At 31.5% G+C, this 22,257-nt stretch overlaps 2 protein-coding genes across 3 annotated transcripts; one reads left to right on the top strand and one right to left on the bottom strand.

Annotated features, from left to right (window-relative positions):
- Positions 1–336: 336 nt before the first annotated feature.
- LOC134685095 (tyrosinase-like protein 1) lies at positions 337–18,468 on the bottom strand. Of its 2 annotated transcripts, none has more exons than XM_063544527.1 (4): positions 18,415–18,468; positions 4,725–5,173; positions 3,156–3,271; positions 337–2,432 (listed from the first exon to the last, which is right to left on the bottom strand). In XM_063544527.1, the coding sequence occupies exons 1-4, from the start codon at positions 18,428–18,430 to the stop codon at positions 1,568–1,570; spliced, it is 1,446 nt and encodes a 481-aa protein (XP_063400597.1). In that variant the 5' UTR covers positions 18,431–18,468; the 3' UTR covers positions 337–1,567. The 2 variants fall into 2 exon arrangements, with proteins under 2 accessions (XP_063400597.1, XP_063400598.1); XM_063544528.1 differs by lacking the exon at positions 18,415–18,468 and adding an exon at positions 6,656–6,731.
- A 1,294-nt stretch (positions 18,469–19,762) lies between these two features.
- Positions 19,763–21,135, top strand: LOC134683564 (uncharacterized). The gene has a single exon (XM_063542875.1). The coding sequence runs from the start codon at positions 19,814–19,816 to the stop codon at positions 20,978–20,980; it is 1,167 nt and encodes a 388-aa protein (XP_063398945.1). The 5' UTR covers positions 19,763–19,813; the 3' UTR covers positions 20,981–21,135.
- The last annotated feature ends 1,122 nt before the right edge of the window (positions 21,136–22,257 follow it).

Below are 22,257 nucleotides of genomic sequence, written 5' to 3'. Positions count from 1 at the left end.
TGTTATACATACCTATTGAATTAACTGGTAAATTGATATCGTCTAAAATATTAATAAAATATTGACACTGATACGTTCATCAGTCAATCCATCACATAAGCTTATCGTCAATGTCATATTGTGGAAGTTTTTATTACCGACATCAAAATGACCAAAAATAATGATAGGACTTAAAAAAAAAAATAAGTATTATATTCATATACATGTATGTTGTAAATGTTTAATATTGCATTCATGTATATATAGAAAATTTAATGCTGCAAAACAAAGATTAATAATTAACATGAAATTTCATCAAATATATACATCAAATAAAAAGAAAGTTGACTGCATAGTTACATTATTTTATATAAAAGTAAAACAAAAACACTGAACCTCAAGGTTAATCCAAAAATAGATGTTCCTACACACTGAAAAGAATCATGCTTTATCAACAAACAGAACAAGTGAAAAAAATCAACTGTCATATTCCTTACATGGTACGGGCACTTTACACAAACAATAATGGGTCAAATCTGGATTTATAGCTAGCTAAACCTCTCACTTGTATTACAGTTGTTGTTTGGGTTCGTTATATTGTCAACCTAAAACAAACATTATAATTAATGTGACAATAATTTTGCTCCAGAAGCAAAAATTGTGTAAACATATATCACGCCATATAACACTCTATAACTGACTCAAAAGTTGAACAGACATACAAACAAGTGGAACAAACACACCAACAGAAAAGGTTTCGTACTTAAAAGTCAACTGACAGACGCAGATAAAAAATGTAGTTGTAAGTACATATTGTATGTAGAATATACATATTCATTTCCACGATGAAGTTCAAATTAAGTAAAATATAAATACACGAGTACAAAAAATGTAAACAACACTGGAAAAACTCTGGCGACAGAAACGTTCTGCCGTGGAAAATATGATTTAAAATCATTTAGTTAATTTTTTTAGAAATATATATGTATAGTCGCAATTTATATTCAGTATCATCTGATGCACTGATGTGAGACGACTTTCTGCATTCCTAATGGTTTTAAGTGAAAAATTTGACACAATTTTTAAAAGTTCTAGAGCAAATTAACAAAGGTGGATCTCGAGTATACGCCAATAAAAATACAGCAGTCAGCCCTAATATAAAAGCATCAGTTTTGAATTTTATATTTAATCAAGCTTGTGGTTTGTTTTTTAATTGTATTACGTTCAGGATTGTTTTAGTGAACTCAGAGTAGATCGATATCATTCATTCTTAATACTTCTGATGGAGTATTTTTGTAATTCGAAATGTGATGCTTATTTTTACTCTTTTCTTTTTAATATTGGGAGGTTTTTTTATTTGAATACTTTTTAGGCGTAAGGTTTTTCTTATCTTTAAGCACACACTTGGGTGTCAGGATTGCAAAAAAGATTTGATTAATTCTGACACTCTTCAGTTTGTTATACTATAACATAATTCATGTATATTTCTTAAAATACAAAAGTTTAATGCAATATGCATTTATCATTTATCTATTTAAAACCACTGTTTAATGAAAACTCCAACTAATTTGAATCATCGTTTTCTTTTTTATGGTTCCACTATGTGATGTATATCACGTTTATATTTCATTTTCTTAACCCAGACTATTATTTTTTTCTTCTTTGGCTGAGTGACAGAGTCATGACGAACTCGTTTGTCCCATCTAAAACGTTCAAATACTGGACCAAATTTGCCTTCAGCAAGACCATTTTCCCTGGCAATTTTTCCAGCTAACATTCGATTCCCTTGATAGGTTCCTTGAGGTTGCTCTCGTGATACACAATACCCAGTGGTCTCATCGCAATACAAATCGGTACTAAATCCACAATATGGACATTTTGGCGTTGGGTCGTATTGAACAAGACGTGCAATACTATTTAAATATCCATCTCTGTTAGTGTATCCTTCTATCCCAAAGGCTTCTTCATCTACACCGTGCCCTGTCCTGTTTGATGGAACGAAATCAAAAGCTGGATTAATGCCACGTGACACCTGAAGCATTCGAAAAACTTCCCAAATATAATCAACAAAACAGTGATGCAACCAGAATATCGGATCGTGAGGGGCCAGAACGAGACTGTCCATGGTACCATCGACCCATATATGTACGCCATTATGTTGTTCTTCTAAACCGTCATCGGGTGCAGATGTTGGAACTGATATTTCTCTCAACCTTGTTTTTGACCAAATTCTTGGTATAAGCCTTTTATCATACAACATTCCGTCGGAACCAATATTTCGGATGAGGGAGCCACCTGGAGTTTGAAATCCTGCAAACGGTCCAGTTTCAAGTACACCAAATCCATTTCCAAAATATTTTGATGTCCATAAAATAGATTTAGTCGGGTCCGCCATTTCTTGGTCAAGTGAAGAGTCCCAATAAGGAATCGGTACACCCAATGCAGTTTCGTATCTAAACAAAAACAGAACTGAGGTTTATATTGTGTGGTAAATGAAAAGTGGTATCGACATATAAACTGGACACAGCTGCGGTACTCTTATGTCGGTATTTTGGGTCCTTTTCTTTATGCTAGATTTTTTTCGTGTCGATCTGAACCCGCAACTTTCTTAATGTGAATGAAGTCATGGCTCCTGTATTTAGTGGTTATTGTTGGTTACTGTCTGTCATATTTGTTTTTCGTTAATTGTTTTGCCATAAATCATGCCGTTTTTCCTCATCTCCTAATTGTATGACAAAAAATGATGTTGAGTAATGTAAATTTTGACCTGTCGTTACATCATCTTTTAAACTGCTAGTTGTTTCGTGTGTTTACTTATAGTACTAGTATAAAAGCTTTTGTCAAGGCTAAAATAGTTTTACGAACAATAACTAATTCGGAGGTAAGATATTATTGTACATCGTTTCCTCTGGTGCAACGCTTTTTTGAAAGGATGTAGTATTCAAAAAGACTTCAGTTGTCATTGTTTATGGTCTTTTACAATTGAGAGGTCTGGCACTATAAAACCACGTTCAATCCATCATTTTTTACATTCAAAAATGCCTGTTCCAAGTCAGGAATATGACAGTTGTTGTCCATTCATTTAATGTGTTTTTGATTTTGCCATTTGAATAGGGATTTTGCGTTTTGAATTTTCCTTGGTGTTCAGTAATTTTGAGATTTTACTTTTTACTTACATTAACAGATAAAGTCTATGCCATGGCAAGAAGTTTGGTCCACTGTGAGCCTGTATCATTGCAAGTCCATGTATATCTGCTATTGTATCGTAACGGCTTCTTCCCCCACCGCCACTCTGAAATACCATAAGTTTTATTACAATGGATCATCTGGTAGTAGAGAATGCTTATCAAAGGACAAATTTTAAAAAAAAATAGAACAAAGATATAATGTCAAGTAAGATAAGCGAATTGCGAGTCTTCAACATTTAGTGTCAACTTGAAACTTAAGTATGGCCAATAAAAATGATTTATAAAGTAAAGCAAAAAAAGACAATACTAGTATATGAAAAAGGCAAAATATTCAACTATATTTAGATTTTTAAAAACAAATAATGCAAAAAATAAAATAGTAAAAAAACGACATCCGAGGATATTCAGAACGGAAAGTCTTTTATAAAATAGCAATATCAAAGCTCAAATACACCAGACAAATGAAAACAGCTGTCAGGTTCCATACTAGGTAAAAGTATTTCTTTTGAAGTTGAAAAATGGTTGATAAAAACTGGTTAAATAGCTAAATGACCTCTCACTTGTACGACTTGTTATACATTTAAACATGTATTTTAACAATAATTCATGATTTGTTTTGCATAACACAATAATGTGGTTGGCATACTGTGGATTCCTTTATTTTTGTTGATTTAGAAAAATATGTTTTTTTGTGGATTTTTGATTTCGTGGTTTTGCCAATCTGTGCATACAAATCCTAGAACATTTGCAATTCGTTTAACATTTGAACTTGTCGTTTACCTGTACCCATGAAACCCGAAAAAGTTATAATAATGAATCAACAATAGTAGATTGGCAATTTTTCCTAAAAACATCATACTAATACCTTTTTTTCCCTTATATTATCTACATATTCTTCATCTTAAAATAGTATCATATTTATTTTCATACAACAAATTAAATATAACACATTAAGCTTATATTGGATAACTTTATAAAATTAAAGCCTATGAATTATATTTAGTAGTCCTCTATGTGCGGTACAACCCGTAGAAATAATTTGGGGATTATACATTAGTTTATGATCCTGAAGATACTTTTTTCCCAATTGAAATACGAGTAATGAAATATGATTTTTATTAGCAAATTAAATCATTTTGAACTAAATTCAAATAACAATACTGTCTACAGTTCTGATGATAGTAGCTAACTATGGTGTTGTTTCATATTTTTAGTTCACAGATATATAATGTATATCCATTCTAAATTCTTTATTACACATATTCTATCAAAGCTATACTATCAACAACAAATTCTACCCATGAAAGTAAACATTGCGATAGGATAAAATACAACCACTGACTTAGGACAAAAAGTACCAAGGTATAAACAGCATTTGTCCTAATCACAGCCCTCTCTCTTTCTAGATCAAAAAAGTTTGTAAAAGAGCATAAAAAATATTCAACGGTATAAAATAATATCGTCTATAATATTCATTGAAAGATACCAACATAATTTTCTGTTGAGACCATATTAAGTATGCTGTTTAGTTTATTTGTATTATTATTATGTATTTACCATGTCAAACTTAAGTCTTCTGACTCCAGCGACGTATCTCTCCCAATGACGATGTGGGGCACTGCGGACTTCTCTTCTGTATCGAGCACGATACTTGCCATGTCTTTTGAACCTGTTTGAATGTTGCTTATTTTCAGTATTAGTCCATGTTTCTGCTGTTAACTGCCGAAATAGAGAAGAGATATAAAGTTTCTCTTCGGCAGTAAAGTTACTTGGGTTATGATGAGTTGGTTTCATTTTGAGCAGTTGTTCTTCACAATCATTTTGCAAATCTTTTAATGCAATACCGCTATCTTTTCCACTCAATCCATAAAAGTCGGAACAGTCTTGTATACTGGTTGGTGTTTGTTTCCCAAAGATTGAGACAACAAACAGTTGTAATGTGATAAACACAAATAGTTTATTCAATACAATTAAGTCTGCAAATAGTTTTTCTGGTTTCATTATGCCTAAAATAAAATAAAAATATTTGGGTTAGTACCTTCGCGTGTATGTTCGAAATAATTATATAAGTCTGATTATATCATTTTGTATTTAAAACATTATTTTGGTGGTCTTCTAATTATGTTAAGGCAATGAATCATTGCATGAAACTAATTCCTGCAACATGACTACATCAAATAATTTTACAGTGAATTGTAGATTTTTTTAGTCGTCACAAATCACGTTTTGTGCACGCAAGAATTAAAACATATGTTCCACGTGCTTACGTGCTAGGATGTAACATTTTAATTACAACTAAAACTAAGAAAACGATTACTTAATTAGTGTGAGTGATTATTTAGAGTCTTAAAATGACGGTGGTTCAGGATTTGTTTTTTACTGAAATAATTTTCATTATTATTTATTTAAAACTCACCAATATTGTTCTCTATGATAGTAAGTTACTGCCTTTTTAGATGAATGGAAGTTTCGTTTTTAGTTCTTTATTTTATTTAAACGAATGTAGTACCCAATGCGATAATTTACATGTTTGGTCAAAGGTTAGTCTTTAATATCAGAATTTTTCTTATGTCAAAATTTGTAAATAAAAAATCTATATAACATGAAAGCGTAGTAACAAGATGTGTTTTGTTTGAATTCGTGTTAAAGAGTGTAAATCTAACAATTTACATACAAAGGGAAATGTAATCAGTGCTTGACATCTCAGAGGATTAGGTCAAATTGTGCTTATAACCATAAACGATTAATTGTTTAATTCATTTTATTGCTATTTTCCTTTTGGAGAAATATTCACCAATATTACGAATACATATTCTTGTTACATCGTGACTAAAAACGTCGATACGTCATTATAAATATTGTATCGGTACCTCTCCAGAGCATCTACGGCAACAGGAAGGGAGTATCCTGAGGGAGTATCATTCACAAACAATCACGTGTTTGCTGAAATGTCAAAAAGCTTTGATGTCAACATGAAAATTTAATTTTATGAATTAAAATTAAGATATTTATAGCAATAAATAAAGTCTCTGTATGCCAGATTTGTCACAAAGATTTTTAAATCTAGATAGTAAGACAAATTCATATTAATAAGCTCCTGCATGTGTTTCTTAAATTGTAAAAATATAAACAACACGTTATAGATTTCATGCATCTGAAGAGCTTTTCTGAATAAACCTTCATCAGGAATGCTCAAAGCCGAATATTTGAAAGCCAGGGGTGTATAAGAACTGAAACAATTTAAGAGTTAAATAACCAAAAAAGAAAAGAAAAATAATTGTGGGCAACGCGCCAAGCAAAACATCTTAACATATTACAAATTGTCAATTCTGCACTTGCTAATAATACTTGTTGATTACGAAATGAACACGTGTGTTGCACAAGTCTTGTCCGGATTTGGCTGTGCCTTCATGTGTCAAACCACCAATTAAAAGTCCCTATTTGTTCAACCAAATTTTACAATTTTCACAGCTTTCTATATATTTTACCTTAAGTTTAACTTCATACAAACCAGGAATATCCTGAATCCTACATGTATCAGTTTTCTACATGCCAATTTTCAACAGGTGTTTAAAATCATATAAAAAAGAAAAGGTGTTCCGATTAGAGGTACCACTAAAAATAACCCCTGGTTTTCTGGAAATCTTAAATTTGTATACTATGGAGTGCATTAATCCTCAATTTTGAATGCAAACTCATAAACAAGTAAATTTTAGATCAAAATGGTCTTAATATATTTCTCTTTCACCAAAAGTTTCATTTCTGCCAATTTGTCGGTTAGTTAGAGTAAAAAATGACATCAAATGCACTATTTTTTGTCCGAGAAGAGAAGGCCTACTTTCACATACGTTCTAAATTTGAGGGAGTAATTGGTGGTATGACACCTTCAGTTCTTTTGATTTCACTGAAAGCGTTAATTGTCGAAAGCGAATCCAGTGCAGAAATTTGACATTTTTATCGTTATTAGCACGTTTTTAAGGAATAATACAATACCTTCATTCAGTGTGATATGTAGTTACTTTAATATCACCTGAAAAATATGTCCCTCTTGATACAAAATAATATAAGTACATGTATTAGAATTAGGAAAAGGGTTTATTAGTTATAATCTATAAAATATTTAACAAAAAGATACTTTTATAAGAGAACAAAAGAATTCGCAGTACAAAACGCAGGAATTTTGTAACTTTTGAAATTGTTGTCGCGCACTTTCAATTTTCAAAAGTTGAGTTGAAACTGAAGAGCATGCATGGACAACCAATATTTCCATAATGCTGTTCAAACTATTCATCACATGGATTTTAAAAAGATTTTTTTATTGATACCTCTGATGTGATCCATTTAGACTTACAGTCAATGAAAAATGTTCACCGCAGTAATATAGAAATACAATTTTATGCTTGTTATTAAATGTACCTAACGTGTAATTCATAATTGGTATATTGTCAAATTGGTGGCAAAAAAGTTTGTCCGAAAATTACGTCAATGTAATTCATTAATTTTAAATGCATGTAATAATTCAAATAAGCGTACATTTTAATCAACCTTCCCGGTTTGAAGGTTTAATTTAAATGCAGTACTTACATAGAAAAAACTATTTGAAACTCAAGGAATATTAATTACTTTATAAATGTGTGCTGCTAAGAGCTATGTTTAAGGTCGACATCATGTTTTTCTACATCCTTTTTGTCGTTTAAGGTATAATAAGAAATTAATGGATGAATAAACGTAGCAGTAGTTCCACATATCAGTATTTAATTTTTGGGTCAAAATTATTATGTTCCTTTACTTTTTTGTGATACAACAGAAACAGTTACGTCTGCTTCAAATTTTGAATTACATCTAGAAACTGAACATTTGTGTCGGTTAAGAACGAAACCTAACGATAACAAAGTTGATTCCGTTCATTCTCCGGCGCAGAGATCATATGTGTTCCGTTCAATATACACTCATATTAAGTGCAGTATTATGGAGCATGTATGAAACAGATATGAACACTGCGTCGGAAATTAGATTCCGTGGTGAACTTTCCATTACTGTGTAGCTTTTTTCCAGCAGCGCATGTATATGAATTTCAATTGGTTTTATTAATTTTAATACTGTATAATTCGTATCAAACCTTAGCACATGATTTGTTATGGGTTTTTGTGAACGGTCAGTTCTGTAATGATTGTTTTCTGTCAATAAAAGCATCTTGTCTGATCCCTGTATGCTTCATCCAAACATATATTATCTGAGAGGTTTAGCTAGCTAAAAAAACAGGTTTAATCCACCATTTTCTACTTTTAAAAAATGCCTGTACTAAGTTAGAAATATAACAGTTGTAGTCCATTCGTTTGATTTTCACGGAGTTCAGTATTTTTTTGATTTTACTCTTTTCTGACTGCTTTAAATGAGATCACTTGTGAAACAAATCTAAGCGTCATATTCTCTTTTCATTTGTTTATGTTTACTCTGGTAAGCAATAGCCCACATTTAAAACATATATGTTGCTACTACTTCCCTTCCCTTTGTGTTACTCTTTTCAGAAATTAAAAGAAATAGTTCAATGTAGTCACATGAAGGACTTGCGTAATCATTATTAAGTTGCTTAATCAGACGATTTGTTTCGTTATGTGCCTTTTACAATACATTATACAGTTCAAAAAGAAAACTTTAATTTTGAAAATTTCCTGATCATTCTCCTTTACTTTAGTAAAAAGTAAAATCACAAAAATACTGAACTCGGAGGAAAACTCAAAACGGAAAGTCCTTAATTATAGGCCAAAATCAAAAACTCAAACACATCAAATGAATTGGTTACAACTGTCATATTCCTGACTTGGTACAGGCATTTTCTTATGTAAAAAATGGTGGATTGAACATGGTTTTATTTCTAGCTAAACCTCTCACTTGTACGACAGTCGCATTAAATTCCATTATATTAACAACGATGCGTGGACAAAACAAACAGACATTATAGGTAAAAAATATCCAAAATACAGCAGTCAACATTGTGTCATAATTTAAATCAATAAAAAAAAATGTGACAAAGAAGCACAAAATGGCATATAGACCAACCTAGTAAACAACCTCTCAAAGTGTTCAATGGTAAATATTTCAAACCTTTTTTAATTGAATTTGTCTTTTTTGATCAGGGTTCTAAAGGTAGGGTCTTTGACAGAAGATAATTGTACGTCTGTTTTGGTTATGTATTCTTTCGTTTTCCTTGATTCAAATTGAGATCGCAAAGATTTAAAAAGTATATTTGCTGTCACTTAAATACTATTAATCAAGTTTAAGAATTGAAACAGTTTTGTTTACCGAATGTTGAACATAGAAATGTTAACCCTCAATCCTTTTCTATTATATACAATCAATTGTTTATGACTATTAATTTTTGTAATCCCAAAAAGAAGTACGAGTTTTATTCTGTTTTGCATATAAGAAAATATTATAGAATTGAAGATTTGTCTAATGAAATTCCTTGTATTTGAAAGATGCAACAAAAATTCAAAAGTTCAATAGTTGTCAGAAATGATGTTAGTCAATAGGTTGAATCTTCATCATAATTTTTCAGGAGTTAAGCGTAATTGCTGAAATTTAAGGTAAAAGGTTTATGTCTTGTCGTTAGCCTATTGTCTGGAATTTAAGCCAATACCTAACTTTGGTTATTGCCGCCAACATATTTCAAATTTTCTTCTACTTTCTTAAACCTGAAGGAGAATTGGACTTTAAATAAATCTATTTGAAAAGCTTGATGACCAAATACCGCTGGTTATATGTTTATGTTCTTATATATCGTTGGCTTTCAAATATTCGACTTTGGGCGATCCTGGTGAAATATAGATTAGCAAAACCCTTCGGACGCCTAAAATTTTAAATATTTTATTAGATTTTGTAAAGGGAACTCCTGAAATCTCACGCAAATAATGACATCCGGTATACATATGTTATGGCGTGTATATATACATTTCATAACTTTTATAAACCATCTACTCGTTTTCAAAATGTAAAACACTAAAACTCTGTTTAATAAACCATCTTCTCATATTCAAATTTTAAAACACTTAAATTCAGTTTTATAAACCATCTACTCATATTCAAATTGTAAAACACTAAACCTCAATGTATGTGTGAACATGTAACACATGTTGCGTCCGTACATGGGAGACATATTTTGAATATTAAAAACATCTTAAGCTACTTCCATTTTTACACAGCAAATTCAAATGTACATCGATTTTCAAAATCATTCACAATCACATGGACAAACGCATATTCGATGAAAATAGTTTATTTGTTAGTTTAAGCATATTTATTTATAGTGGATTGGGAAACAAGTTTTGCAACTTATATTAATCCCTTCCCATTTTGCGGTTTATTTGTTATCGCACAGTTTATATTTTTAACATTTGTATTTACTGTATTACTTGATTTTGTATCAAAAGAAAGACAACTTTCATTCCTTAATAATTATGTATATCCTAGTTCACTTCTTAATCATAATGTATTTTCGCGCGTGTGTGATTGCTTTCTCTAATAAGTTAATAGTAACTGATACTTAAAAAGTAAATTCACAAAAATACTGAACTCCCACAACATTCAAAAAGGAAAGTCCCTAATCAAATGGCAAAATAAAAAGCTCAAACACATAAAAAGAAGAGAGGCGAAAGATACTAGATGGGCAGTCAAACTCATGAATGGAAAATAAACTGGCAACGTCATGACTAAAAATAAAAAAGACAAATAGACAAGTACACCTGACACAACATAAAAAAAACTAAAGACTAGGCAACACGAACCCCACTGTAATTCGCAGACTCTGCATAGATAAAACACAACTTAATAATTCTTCAAAACTTTGAAGGATTCAAGAAACGAAAGTTCTATTAGTTTAATTTTCCCAATACTTAGCCAAATTATTATAAAACAAAAAACCTAGTACATTCTGTGATTAACTGGATAACACAAAATATTGAATAAAAGCCAAATGATATATAATTTTATTTTTACTTTTAGTTTACATTTGTAAGAGATACATAAAGTATCGGTATCATATCCCGGCCTCGTTAATGTTAGTATATAGCATATCAGTGGTTAGGTTAGATCTTATCCCAGCCTCGTTATTGTTAGTATATAGCATATCAGTGGTTAGGTTAGATCTTATCCCGGCCTCGTCAATGTTAGTATATAGCATATCAGTGGTTAGGTTAGATCTTATCCCGGCCTCGTCAATGTTAGTATATAGCATATCAGTGGTTAGGTTAGATCTTATCCCGGCTTCGTTAATGTTAGTATATAGCATATCAGTGGTTAGGTTAGATCCTATCCCGGCCTCGTCAATGTTAGTATATAGCATATCAGTGGTTAGGTTAGATCTTATCCCGACCTCGTTAATGTTAGTATATAGCATATCAGTGGTTAGGTTAGATCTTATCCCGGTCTCGTTAATGTTAGTATATAGCATATCAGTGATTAGGTTAGATCTTATCCCGGCCTCGTCAATGTTAGTATAAAGCATATCAGTGGTTAGGTTAGATCTTATCCCGGCCTCGTCAATGTTAGTATATAGCATATCAGTGGTTAGGTTAGTACTTCTTGGTGCACACAGTATATATAATATTTTACGTCTTAGTGCACACAGTTTATATAATATTTTACTTCTTAGTGCACACAGTATACTATATAATATTTTAGCTATAAATGACATATATGCAACTGAATAATAGCAGGATAACATAATATATTATAAATTATAGTTCAAGAAGATAATTCAATTTTTGCTGCAACCAGAATATAGTAGTTTTCACATTCGCCTTCTTTATTTATCATTATTTCACTATGTTAAAGAAATTCACATTATTTTGGTTTTGTATTTTGCTCGGATATATGATCGTTTGTATCGTTAAAAACAGTTATTGTCAATACATCATTAATATTGTAATAACTTGTATCATTAATTTTATATCCATACAAAAATGATCCAAGTTATCTTATATGATATCATATTTTAAGTATATCAAGTAATAGTTTTATTTGATCCCCAAATGATTTTAGAAATTTGCATGTCAAAAAATAATTTTCTTGGATAACATAACATTACATATATTGTATAGCGGAGTATAGTAATTTTCCAAGAGAGAAGTAATTGTTTGGTTTGTAAAAGTAATGCAGAAATTTATGAATTTATAATCTTGTTTAGAGATGTAGTTCAGCATTTATTGTCTTTTGCTGGTGTTGTTTTCAAAATAAACATTGTGCCATATTTTTTGAAACCCTATTGGTTTTCCATAATATCCATTTCGCCGGGAAAAGTAAATGTCTTTGGAGTTAGCTCATTTAACCACTGTTATGGTTTTGCTTGCATCAATTTAGAATATTCCGAAAACCAATTAGCATGGCAGAATAGTTTATCTAAAATCACATTTTGATTAAATTTTCTTTCACTACCAATTATGTTACAAATACAATTTTACTGTTTATCCAGTTTTTGAAATGAGACATTTACCGTTTAATTTGATATTTGTATTTCCCTATATAAGTTGCCGTCTAATCTTATATGAAAGTTGATCTGATTCTTTTTCAGATTTAGAATTTATCCATGATAGGATTATTCTTAAGTATAATTGTGGAATTATTTCTTTTAAATTATTCATCAAATTATTATTGTTGAAGTTCATTTTAAATATAAGATATTATTTTCCAAATTTATCAAAATACAATTTTGGTAAACTTTCCAATTGGGTGATGGGTTTTCGTTATCAATGAGTTTTTTTTACCCAAATAATATTTATCGCTTCTAGATATTTATCTATGTCTATCATTTTAAGTCCGCCAGCATGGTGATTCTTATTTATTAAAATTACTTTTCTTGTTTATTGTCCCATATAAAACTATATATTATGTTTATATTTCTTTGCTTTATGAACATGTTCGTTTTCAACCTACAACCTGCCTATTTGAGAGCAAGACTTCGAAATTTTGATTTTGATTTTTTTTAACTTGAACAAATGATTACAACAAAAAAAAAATTTGTTTATTCAAACGTATCTTTAAACATTTCAAATTTGTAAATTAGGTTAATTAATTACTTGTATTTTTCTGTCATACACTTGCGTAAATAAATTACTATAGAAGTCCTGGATTTCTTATGTTTTGATAACCTCACACTTGTTCCATAAATATCTTCGCTATTGGGAAAACGGTACTATAACATTTTACCAGCATTATGTTGGCCTTTTGTGTACCCAAGACAGGGCAAGGAAGTCAACTTAGGAGCGCTGAGATTGGATGTACGGGTACAATATATTTTTTTTATTTATCTATGAATAACTGCAGTGTATATATCTACAATATAAATTTTAAACCCTTTTGAAATATTTTCTACAGTATTATTCTAAAAGGCTTCCAAAATTTCATAAATTTTGTGTAAAATGACGGTCAACATGGATAACATAAACAAGCTCCGTTGGAAATTGGTCATGACACTATTTGGCTTCAATTTTTTAAAATAGAGTAATAAAGAACTAACACAACACATAACTGTTTTATCCAGGTTTTTATTTTCAAAAGTGGTAAATTTAGAAAATACAAGTATTGTCGCCTATGGTAGAATAAGTAGTACCGTTTTCCCTATTGTCCAACAACATATCAAAACTTTTTTAATCGTTAATACTAAAAGGAGGAACACTCTGTAACACCGAGGCAAAAACACATTTGCGAGTATGTTTTACTTAAAAAACATTTTTTTTAAAATTATGTTTAAAAACACTCACCATTACTTTTTCCCCATCTTAAGTAAATGTTAGCTGCTTAGGATGACTGAATTATTCTGTAGATATTCTTTATTTTATTTTGAAAAATGCCTTACCTCATCGTAAAAAGTGTACACGTTCGGTCAAAGGTTGTCCTTTTTAATTACAATTTACTTTAATAAAAACTTGTAAATATAATTCCACATCACATTAAAGCGTAATAACAAGATGTAGTTTGTTTGAATGCGTGTTCAGGAGTGTTAAACTTTCAATATTACATAAGATGGGAAATGAAATCATACATTAACATTTCAGAGATTTCGTTCGAACCCTGTTTTAAACTATAAAATGTTTACTGTTTATGATATTTTACAACTATTTTCCCATAACTTTTGTTTTCGACAATATTACGAAATACATTCCTCTGTGACGTTGCAACTAAAGAACACATTTTAAATTACGTCAGTATCATAATTATGAGCAAAATATGACAAAAAATACTTTTCAACTGCATCTAATACGTCTCCTAAAACACAAACTCTCTCATCTTGAAATCTTAAAAAGAAGTTGTGTTCACTTTTGACATTATTTTCAATCTGAACACGGAATTTAATTTAATAGAGTTTTGGATATTCGATTGCATTAACAGGGATTCTATATGAAAACCCTTGTAGTAACGATTGTAGAAATAGGATGGCTAGCACGTTCATTGAGTAATTAAGTATATCATCTTTATGATAAGAAAGTATACTATCAAATAAAGGGCACTGTAGTATAATGCTCTTTAAAAGTCATACCCGTAGCCAGGGGGGTTTGAAAACAAATAAGCAATGTTAAAGTCAATATTCTGTTCGAATTGTGACGGTTAAAGTCGAGTTTGTGAGTCCAACGAACACCCCCCCCCCCCCCCCCTTGGAAATTCCTGGCTACGGGCCTGAAGGTCATCAATCAATTAAGAGAAATCAAATTAAGGTTACAAACAAAAAACTGAGGGAAACACATCACCTATAAAAGGAACTAGAGGCTCTAAAGAGCCTGTGTCGCTCACCTTGGTCTATGTGAATATTAAACAAAGGACGCAGATGGATTCATGACAACTTTGTGTTTTGGTGATGCTAATGTGTTTGTACATCTTACTTTACTGTACATTCTTGCTGCTAACAATTATCTCTATCTATAATGAACTTGGCCCAGTAGTTTTAGTGGAAAATGTTAGTAAAAATTTACAAATTTTATGAAAATTGTTATAAGTTGACTATAAAGGACAATAACTCCTTAGGGGGTCCATTGACCATTTTGGTCATGTTGACTAATTTTAAGGTATCACTTTGTTGTACATTATTGCTGTTTACAGTTTATCTCTATCGATAATAGTATTCAAAATAAAAACCAAAATCGGCAAAATTTCCTCAAAATTACCAATTCAGGGGCAGCAACCTAACAACAGAATGTCTGATCCATCTGAAAATTTCTTGGCAGATCGATTTTCACCTGATTAACAATTTCCCTTAACCAGATTTGCTCTAAATGCTTTGGTTTTTTTTAGTTATGAGCCTTTGTTCTATTTTTAGCCATGGCGGCCATCTTGGAATGTTGGCCGGGTCACTGGACACATTTTTTAAACTAAATACCCCAATGATGATTGTGGCCGAGTTTGGTTTAATTTGGCCTAGTAGTTTCAGAGGAGAAGTTTTGTAAAAGATTACAAAGATTTACGAAAAATGGTTAAAAATGGACTATAAAGGGCAATTACTCCTAAAGGGGTCAACTGACCATTTTGGTCATGTTGACTTATTTGTAAATCTTACTTTACTGAACATTATTGCTGTTTACAGTTTATCTCTATCTATTATAATATTCAAGATAATAACAAAAAACAGCCAAATTTACTTAAAATTACCAAATCAGGGGCGGCAACCAAACAATGGGTTGTCCGAAACATCTGAAAATTTTAGGGCAGATAGATCTTGACCTGATAAACAATTTTACCCCTGTCAGATTTGCACTAAATGCTTGGGTTTTTGAGTTAAAAGCCAAAAACTGCATTTTACCCCTATGTTCTATTTTTAGCCATGGCGGCCGTCTTGGATGGTTGGCCGGGTCATCGGACACATTTTTTAAACTAGATACCCCAATGATGGTTGTGGCCAAGTTTGGTTTTATTTGGCCCAGTAGTTTCAGAGGAGAAGATTTTTGTAAAAGCTAACGACGGACGACGACGACGACGACGACGACGACGGACGACGACGGACGACGGACGCCAATTGATGAGAAAAGCTCAGTTGGCACTTTGGGCCAGGTGAGCTAAAAACACCGAACAACAGAAACACTGAACTGCAACAAAGCAAACGCCAAAATACATAGAAACAGACTATTTCGTTACAACTGCTTTATTCCCGACTTGGTACAGAGCATTTTAAAAACAAAATGGTTGGGAGAACCTTGTTTAATGGTTAGCCAAACCTCCCGCTTATATGACAATGTTAAAATCATACCGCTAAAATAACAACACTACGTGACAGGAATAATATATACAAACGCAGAACAGTCAGCACAGATAAATACAACACAAACTGCTCATGAATGGACCAACACCACAACCTTTATTTAATATGTGTAACTGATTATATAAGTTTTATTGTCTGTAATCAGTTCTCATGACTAATACATTTAAACAAAGACCTTTCATTTGGTACTTTCAAATATGAATTTAACTTCTACAAACGTATTTTTCCTTTATGGAACCTATGTGTGTAAATAACAAGTGGTGTCCCCGAAGAATTTACAGGTTATCAGGTAAATATTAAAACTTTTAAAAGTTCGAATTCTTTTGATAAAATTGATTTAAAATATACTTTGAACTTAATTGTATCAGTCTATGTAAGAGGGTATGTGTTAAGAGAAGTAATAAACAACTGCAATTATAAGGATCATACGCGTAAAATACGACTTTCTCCCATAAATATACACATGTACCCATTATCTGTACATGAAGATCTTTTTTTAATATATAATAGGACAGATAGTCAACTGAATAGATAGGTATACAACTTTTATACATGAATCCTTATTTTTATCTGTATCTTTTCATTTTTGGGTGGTTTTATATGAAAAATCATCGTTTTCCCTGTATAACCTCTGTATAAAAAAGATAACTTTGTAGTCCGAATCAGAAAACTAATAGGACTTCAAGGTGACACCCTTGTTTCACCTTTCAATTTAAAATTCTTTTCTGTTTAATAACTTATGCTAAGAATATGCGCAATCAATCTCCATTTACGGGTTCGATTGCATATTACTAGTACATACAGACCTCAATGAGTTGTAGTTGTTGTCTTAAGGATTGTCTTATCCCAGGCATAGATTACCTTAGCCGTATTAGTCACAACTTTTTGGAATTTTGAATCCTCAATGATCTTCAACTTTGAACTTGTTTGGCCTTATAAATATTTTGATATGAGCGTCACTGATGAGTATTTTTAGACGAAACGCGCGTCTGGCGTACTAAATGTCTACAAGGACAATAATACAATAAACCAAATTATTTTCGCGAGCGATTTATTTTCCTTTCAAAATGCATCAAGTTAGTTAGAAAAAACGCGAAATTAAAAGCCGCAAACGGACTAGAAAGGATAAAACCCGAAATAATGTATCCGAGAAAATATATTGGTTCACAGTAAAACAGTCATGTACTGAGCTTATAATTACAATATTGAAACTAAGTAGCTGCTAATAGCCGATTTTTATTTCCGTATTTTGCTTTTAATAGTGTTTGAAACCAAATAAATATCACTGTTTTATTGCATCGTCAAAACGTGTCAATTCAAATGTACTTTCGTTAGTTTGTATAAATAACATACAAAATGAAAATAGATTTGAACTTAAAAAACAAGCTGATAGGCGCCATCAAACTTGTACTTGCTAGGTGCAACAGAGCCAAAGGTTGGCTTCTTTATAGAGAATGATATAAAATGCAGTTAGGTGTTTGCAGTAGTCAGCACTTCTTGGAATTTTGGGTCATCCATGTTCTTCAACTTTGTACTTGATAAGTCTTATGAAGACGAAACGTGCGTCTGACATATTAAGTCTGGTACCTTTGATATATATTATGGAATGCTGGGGGGTCTGTGTTTTAGGCCGAATGTTGTGTTCGTCTGTCGTACAAAATTAAAAAGACTGGTATATGTGACAAGGGACCGCATTTTTATACTGTTATATCCTTCTCATCGTACTCCAGGTTTAAATCTTGAACAGAAAATGGACTTCCCTTCAAGAAAAGAAAACAGCTATGGACTTAATCTGAACTAGCTACCCGAGCTTTCAGCAAAGGCGTAAATCGATGTTAGCTTTAAGTAGTATTAGCGACCCTGACATGATTCTTAAAATTGCGCCACTTAATAACAAGGAAAGCTTCTTTAAAAGCAAAAGCTGAAGGAATACCACTATTTTGAAGGCTGCCTTACATCCAATACTTGTAAGCTTAAATGATGTCACGGTCAGATGAAACTTACCAGATATACATGTCATCCCTCACAACCATTACATACACCACATATGGTTGGTTTTACTGCTTGTAGTATCTGAGAAACGGATCTTATCGCATTATTTCAACCTGATCACTGATCCATGAAATGAGGTAGAGGTCAGGTGAACACTGACTGACGGACATGTATATTTTACAAGTCCCATATACCAAATATGCTGATCATATAACTCATAATAAGTGAGAATTAAAATGACAAAAAAACAACTATCACTTTTTTCAATCAGTCTCTGAACCATACTAATCAGGTCAAGGACAACACACATATGACAGGCGGAAGTTTTTAAACAAAAGGTATCTGCATACAAGGTATGACGCATGTGGGTCTCCTACATTCTGAAATATATATCTTTATACGAATAGATAGTGAGACCTTTGTCTTGAATACTGTGAAGACAAGACAAAATTATGGGTAAAAACTTTAAAACTCATGAAATCCCGAAATAATCGACAGCTTATTTTTACCAAGGTGGCATATTGTCTTATTTTGCTTATTTTGCTTATAATTTTTTCTATTAGGATTTTCTAAACGAATTTGCAAAAAAAAAAACTCTCAAACTTAATAAATATTGACATTTCAGGTGTAATGACTTCAGAATTTACACAACGATTGATAAAAGAAAGAAACCTGACTTGCTGGTTAGTAAAAAATAGACAAAGTGATAGTAAAAGCAAACATGACCGGCACAAACAAATAAAGATAAAGTAAAAGGAGGTGTTATAATTTGGTGTTTTTTTTTTCTTTTCTATAAATAGAAACAATGATTTTTCAAATTATTTTCATAAAGATAAAAGAACAGAGTTCCAATGTCCCCCAGTTGCACATATTTTATCTCTTCAAGGTACAAGGAAAATAAATAAAAAGCACCTGTTTGTTCTTTAAGACATAGCTAAATGAAGGCTTCAAAACATATGCAATGTGATTTCCATTATAATTTGTATTTCCAAGGGTCTAATTCTAAAACTATTTTATCAGCACTTATACTCGAAAGTGTCAAAGACCTTGCTGATATAAACCTCATATAAATATACGTGAGATCTCTAACAAGACTCGGCAGGCGGACGGGCTGTGTGTATATGTCCCCGCACCTACTTGACAAGAACCCAGTATGAATTTAGTATAACTAGATCACCATAATTAGAAAGGTTCTTTTCATAACTTCTGTCTTTTAAAAATATGAATATATTCACATTGTTAAAATGACTTAATGCAAAATCAAGACTTATCGTTTCTCCTGATAAAAGTATGAATGTTTAATATTATCTTACCTGGATTCCTTTGAACCTAGGATATCAATACTTGCTATGTCAACAAAATTTATATTTCCGTTTTAAATCACAGGAAATTCTATTTTGTTTTCTTAAATATGGCCGTATCCAACCCCCAGTTAGGAATACAATCTCCAATTCAGTGCCAGTTATGTGTACAGGATAAACAAATATCCTTTAAGTGTTTAGAATGTGACTTACTGATGTGCAGTGCATGTAAGAACGATATTCATCCTAAAATCAAAACTGCAACGGAGCATAGAATTATACATATAAAGGATATTGGGAAAACATCAATACCCAGCACAAATATAGGTAGTACATCATCCTCCAACAAGGAGAATAACCAAACCTCAGACTCCAGCATGGATTGTACCAATGTTCATGTAACTGTTGTTGAAGAATATCAAACTAAAATTAAAGAAGTTTCTCAACTGGCACTAGGTTTAGATGATTCATTTTGGCTTGGTGATGGAGACCATCAAAAGGGTATGAGATTATTTACTTCTCATACAGGATTGCAGAAAGTAAAATGCGAAGGAAATAAACTAAAGGTGATATCTAGTTTTAATATCGATATTTGTGGCCTGGCAATTACTAATGGTAATGACTTACTTATAGCTACTGATTGGCCAATACTGAAACAGATAAAAAATGGAAGAACGAAAATTGAAGACACTGCTTATAATCTAAATCCATATTATCCACAATCAATTTATATAACCAGAAAGAACAAGGTTATAGTAGGAGCTAGGAATAATACGAAAAACAAAGGTGTGGTGATTGTTATGGACTATTTGGGGAATCATGAGAGAGTGTATGGTAAGGACAAGACTAAAGATATTTTATTTACCCTTCCATGGAATATAACTGCAACTAACAATGATAATATTTTTGTGATTGATGTTATAAATGATAAAATGGAAGGACGAGTAGTTTTGCTAGGACAAGTTGACATTGTTAATACATATTGTGGACATCCCGAAATCAACACTAAAGCTATACCATTTACGCCAATAGATTTAACAACAACACCAACAGACAATGTCATTGTGGTAGAAATGATCAATAATACTCTACATATCATTAATAATTCAGGACAGCTAATAACCTACATTAGCACTAAATACAAAGGGATATCTCTTCCATGTTCCATAAGCCTTGCAATGGTAGGACATTTTTGTATGCTATACATTGGAACTTATACTGATGAAAATAATAAAGACAAAGCCAAACTTTATAAACTGAATTTGACAGGTTGTTAATCATCAAGATTAAGTTGTTTATATGAGTACCATATAGTTTCTTTATTGACATTGTCATATATTCAATGATCATCTGTACTTATAAAGCCGATAAATGCTTTGGTGTGTTAACTATTCGTTTGATTAGTTGGAGCTTTTGGTTTTGTCATTTTATTAGGAACTTTCCGTTTTGAATTTTCCTCCGAGGAGTTCAGTATTTTTGAGATTTTACTTTTCACCAACCAAAAATTAAGCGAAAAGTTAGGTTTTATTGTCAATTTCTGCTTAATTTATATTATTTTGTTAATTTTTTTTTATATTTTTATACTCAGACATTATACTGCAGATAACAAATCAATACATTCATTCTTTGAATTCTACAAAAATAATATCACCTGAGAAAAAAGAGTAATTTTCAGATCTTTCAGACATATAAAACTATAGAAACATTCAATACTAGTCCACTGGTATTAAAGAGATAATCGTAACTGCAATTTACTATGTTTTTATTCTTCATAAATCAATGTTTTTAACAGTCTTATCACGAATCTGATGTAGGGTGACACATGCGTTTCGTCCGACAATGATTGCCATATATCATAGCTTCCTTTAAAATTGCGTCCTCGCTCATTCCCATATTTTGTGACAATCCTAGTTCTTCTTGGAGGTAAACTCGTCATAGATACCAGGACCAATCCCAGTATATACGCCAGACGCGCGTTTCGTCTACAAAAGACTCATCACCGACGCTCGAGTCCAAAAAAGTTAAAAAGTCCAAATAAATTACTAAGTTGAAGAGCATTGAGGACCAAAATTTTCAAATGTTTTGCCAAATACAGCTATGGTAATCTATGATTGAGGTAGAAAAGCCTTACTATGTCAAAAAATTCAAAAATTTGTAAACAGTAAATTTATAAATATAACCATATCAATGACAATTCATGTCAGCACAAAAAGTGCTGACTACTGGAGTTTTTTTGTATTTTAACATAGTTCGTGTTCTACCCATTTCCAAATTTCTTGAAGCTTGTTCACCCTTCCAATTTTATGATATACTTCTATGTAGCTGTTTTCATAAGTTAGAACTATTAATAATAATATGTACAAAAAGAAATGTCATATGTTGGAAAATTTCGTGATTAATTCATCACCATAAATTCATCATACGCTATCAGATATACGTTTTTAGTGTCAATATCAATAAAACACTATCCAGTTACGATTATCTTCTCATTTTTTAATAATATTATTACGATTATCTTTTTTCCGAGTTACGATTATCATCCCGGTTTTTTCAA

Source organism: Mytilus trossulus, chromosome 9 (assembly GCF_036588685.1).
Source record: "Mytilus trossulus isolate FHL-02 chromosome 9, PNRI_Mtr1.1.1.hap1, whole genome shotgun sequence".
Taxonomy (NCBI): Eukaryota; Metazoa; Mollusca; class Bivalvia; order Mytilida; family Mytilidae; genus Mytilus; species Mytilus trossulus.
The sequence above is the reverse complement of the archived record's forward strand: the minus strand, read 5'-3'. Positions and strand labels throughout refer to the sequence as shown.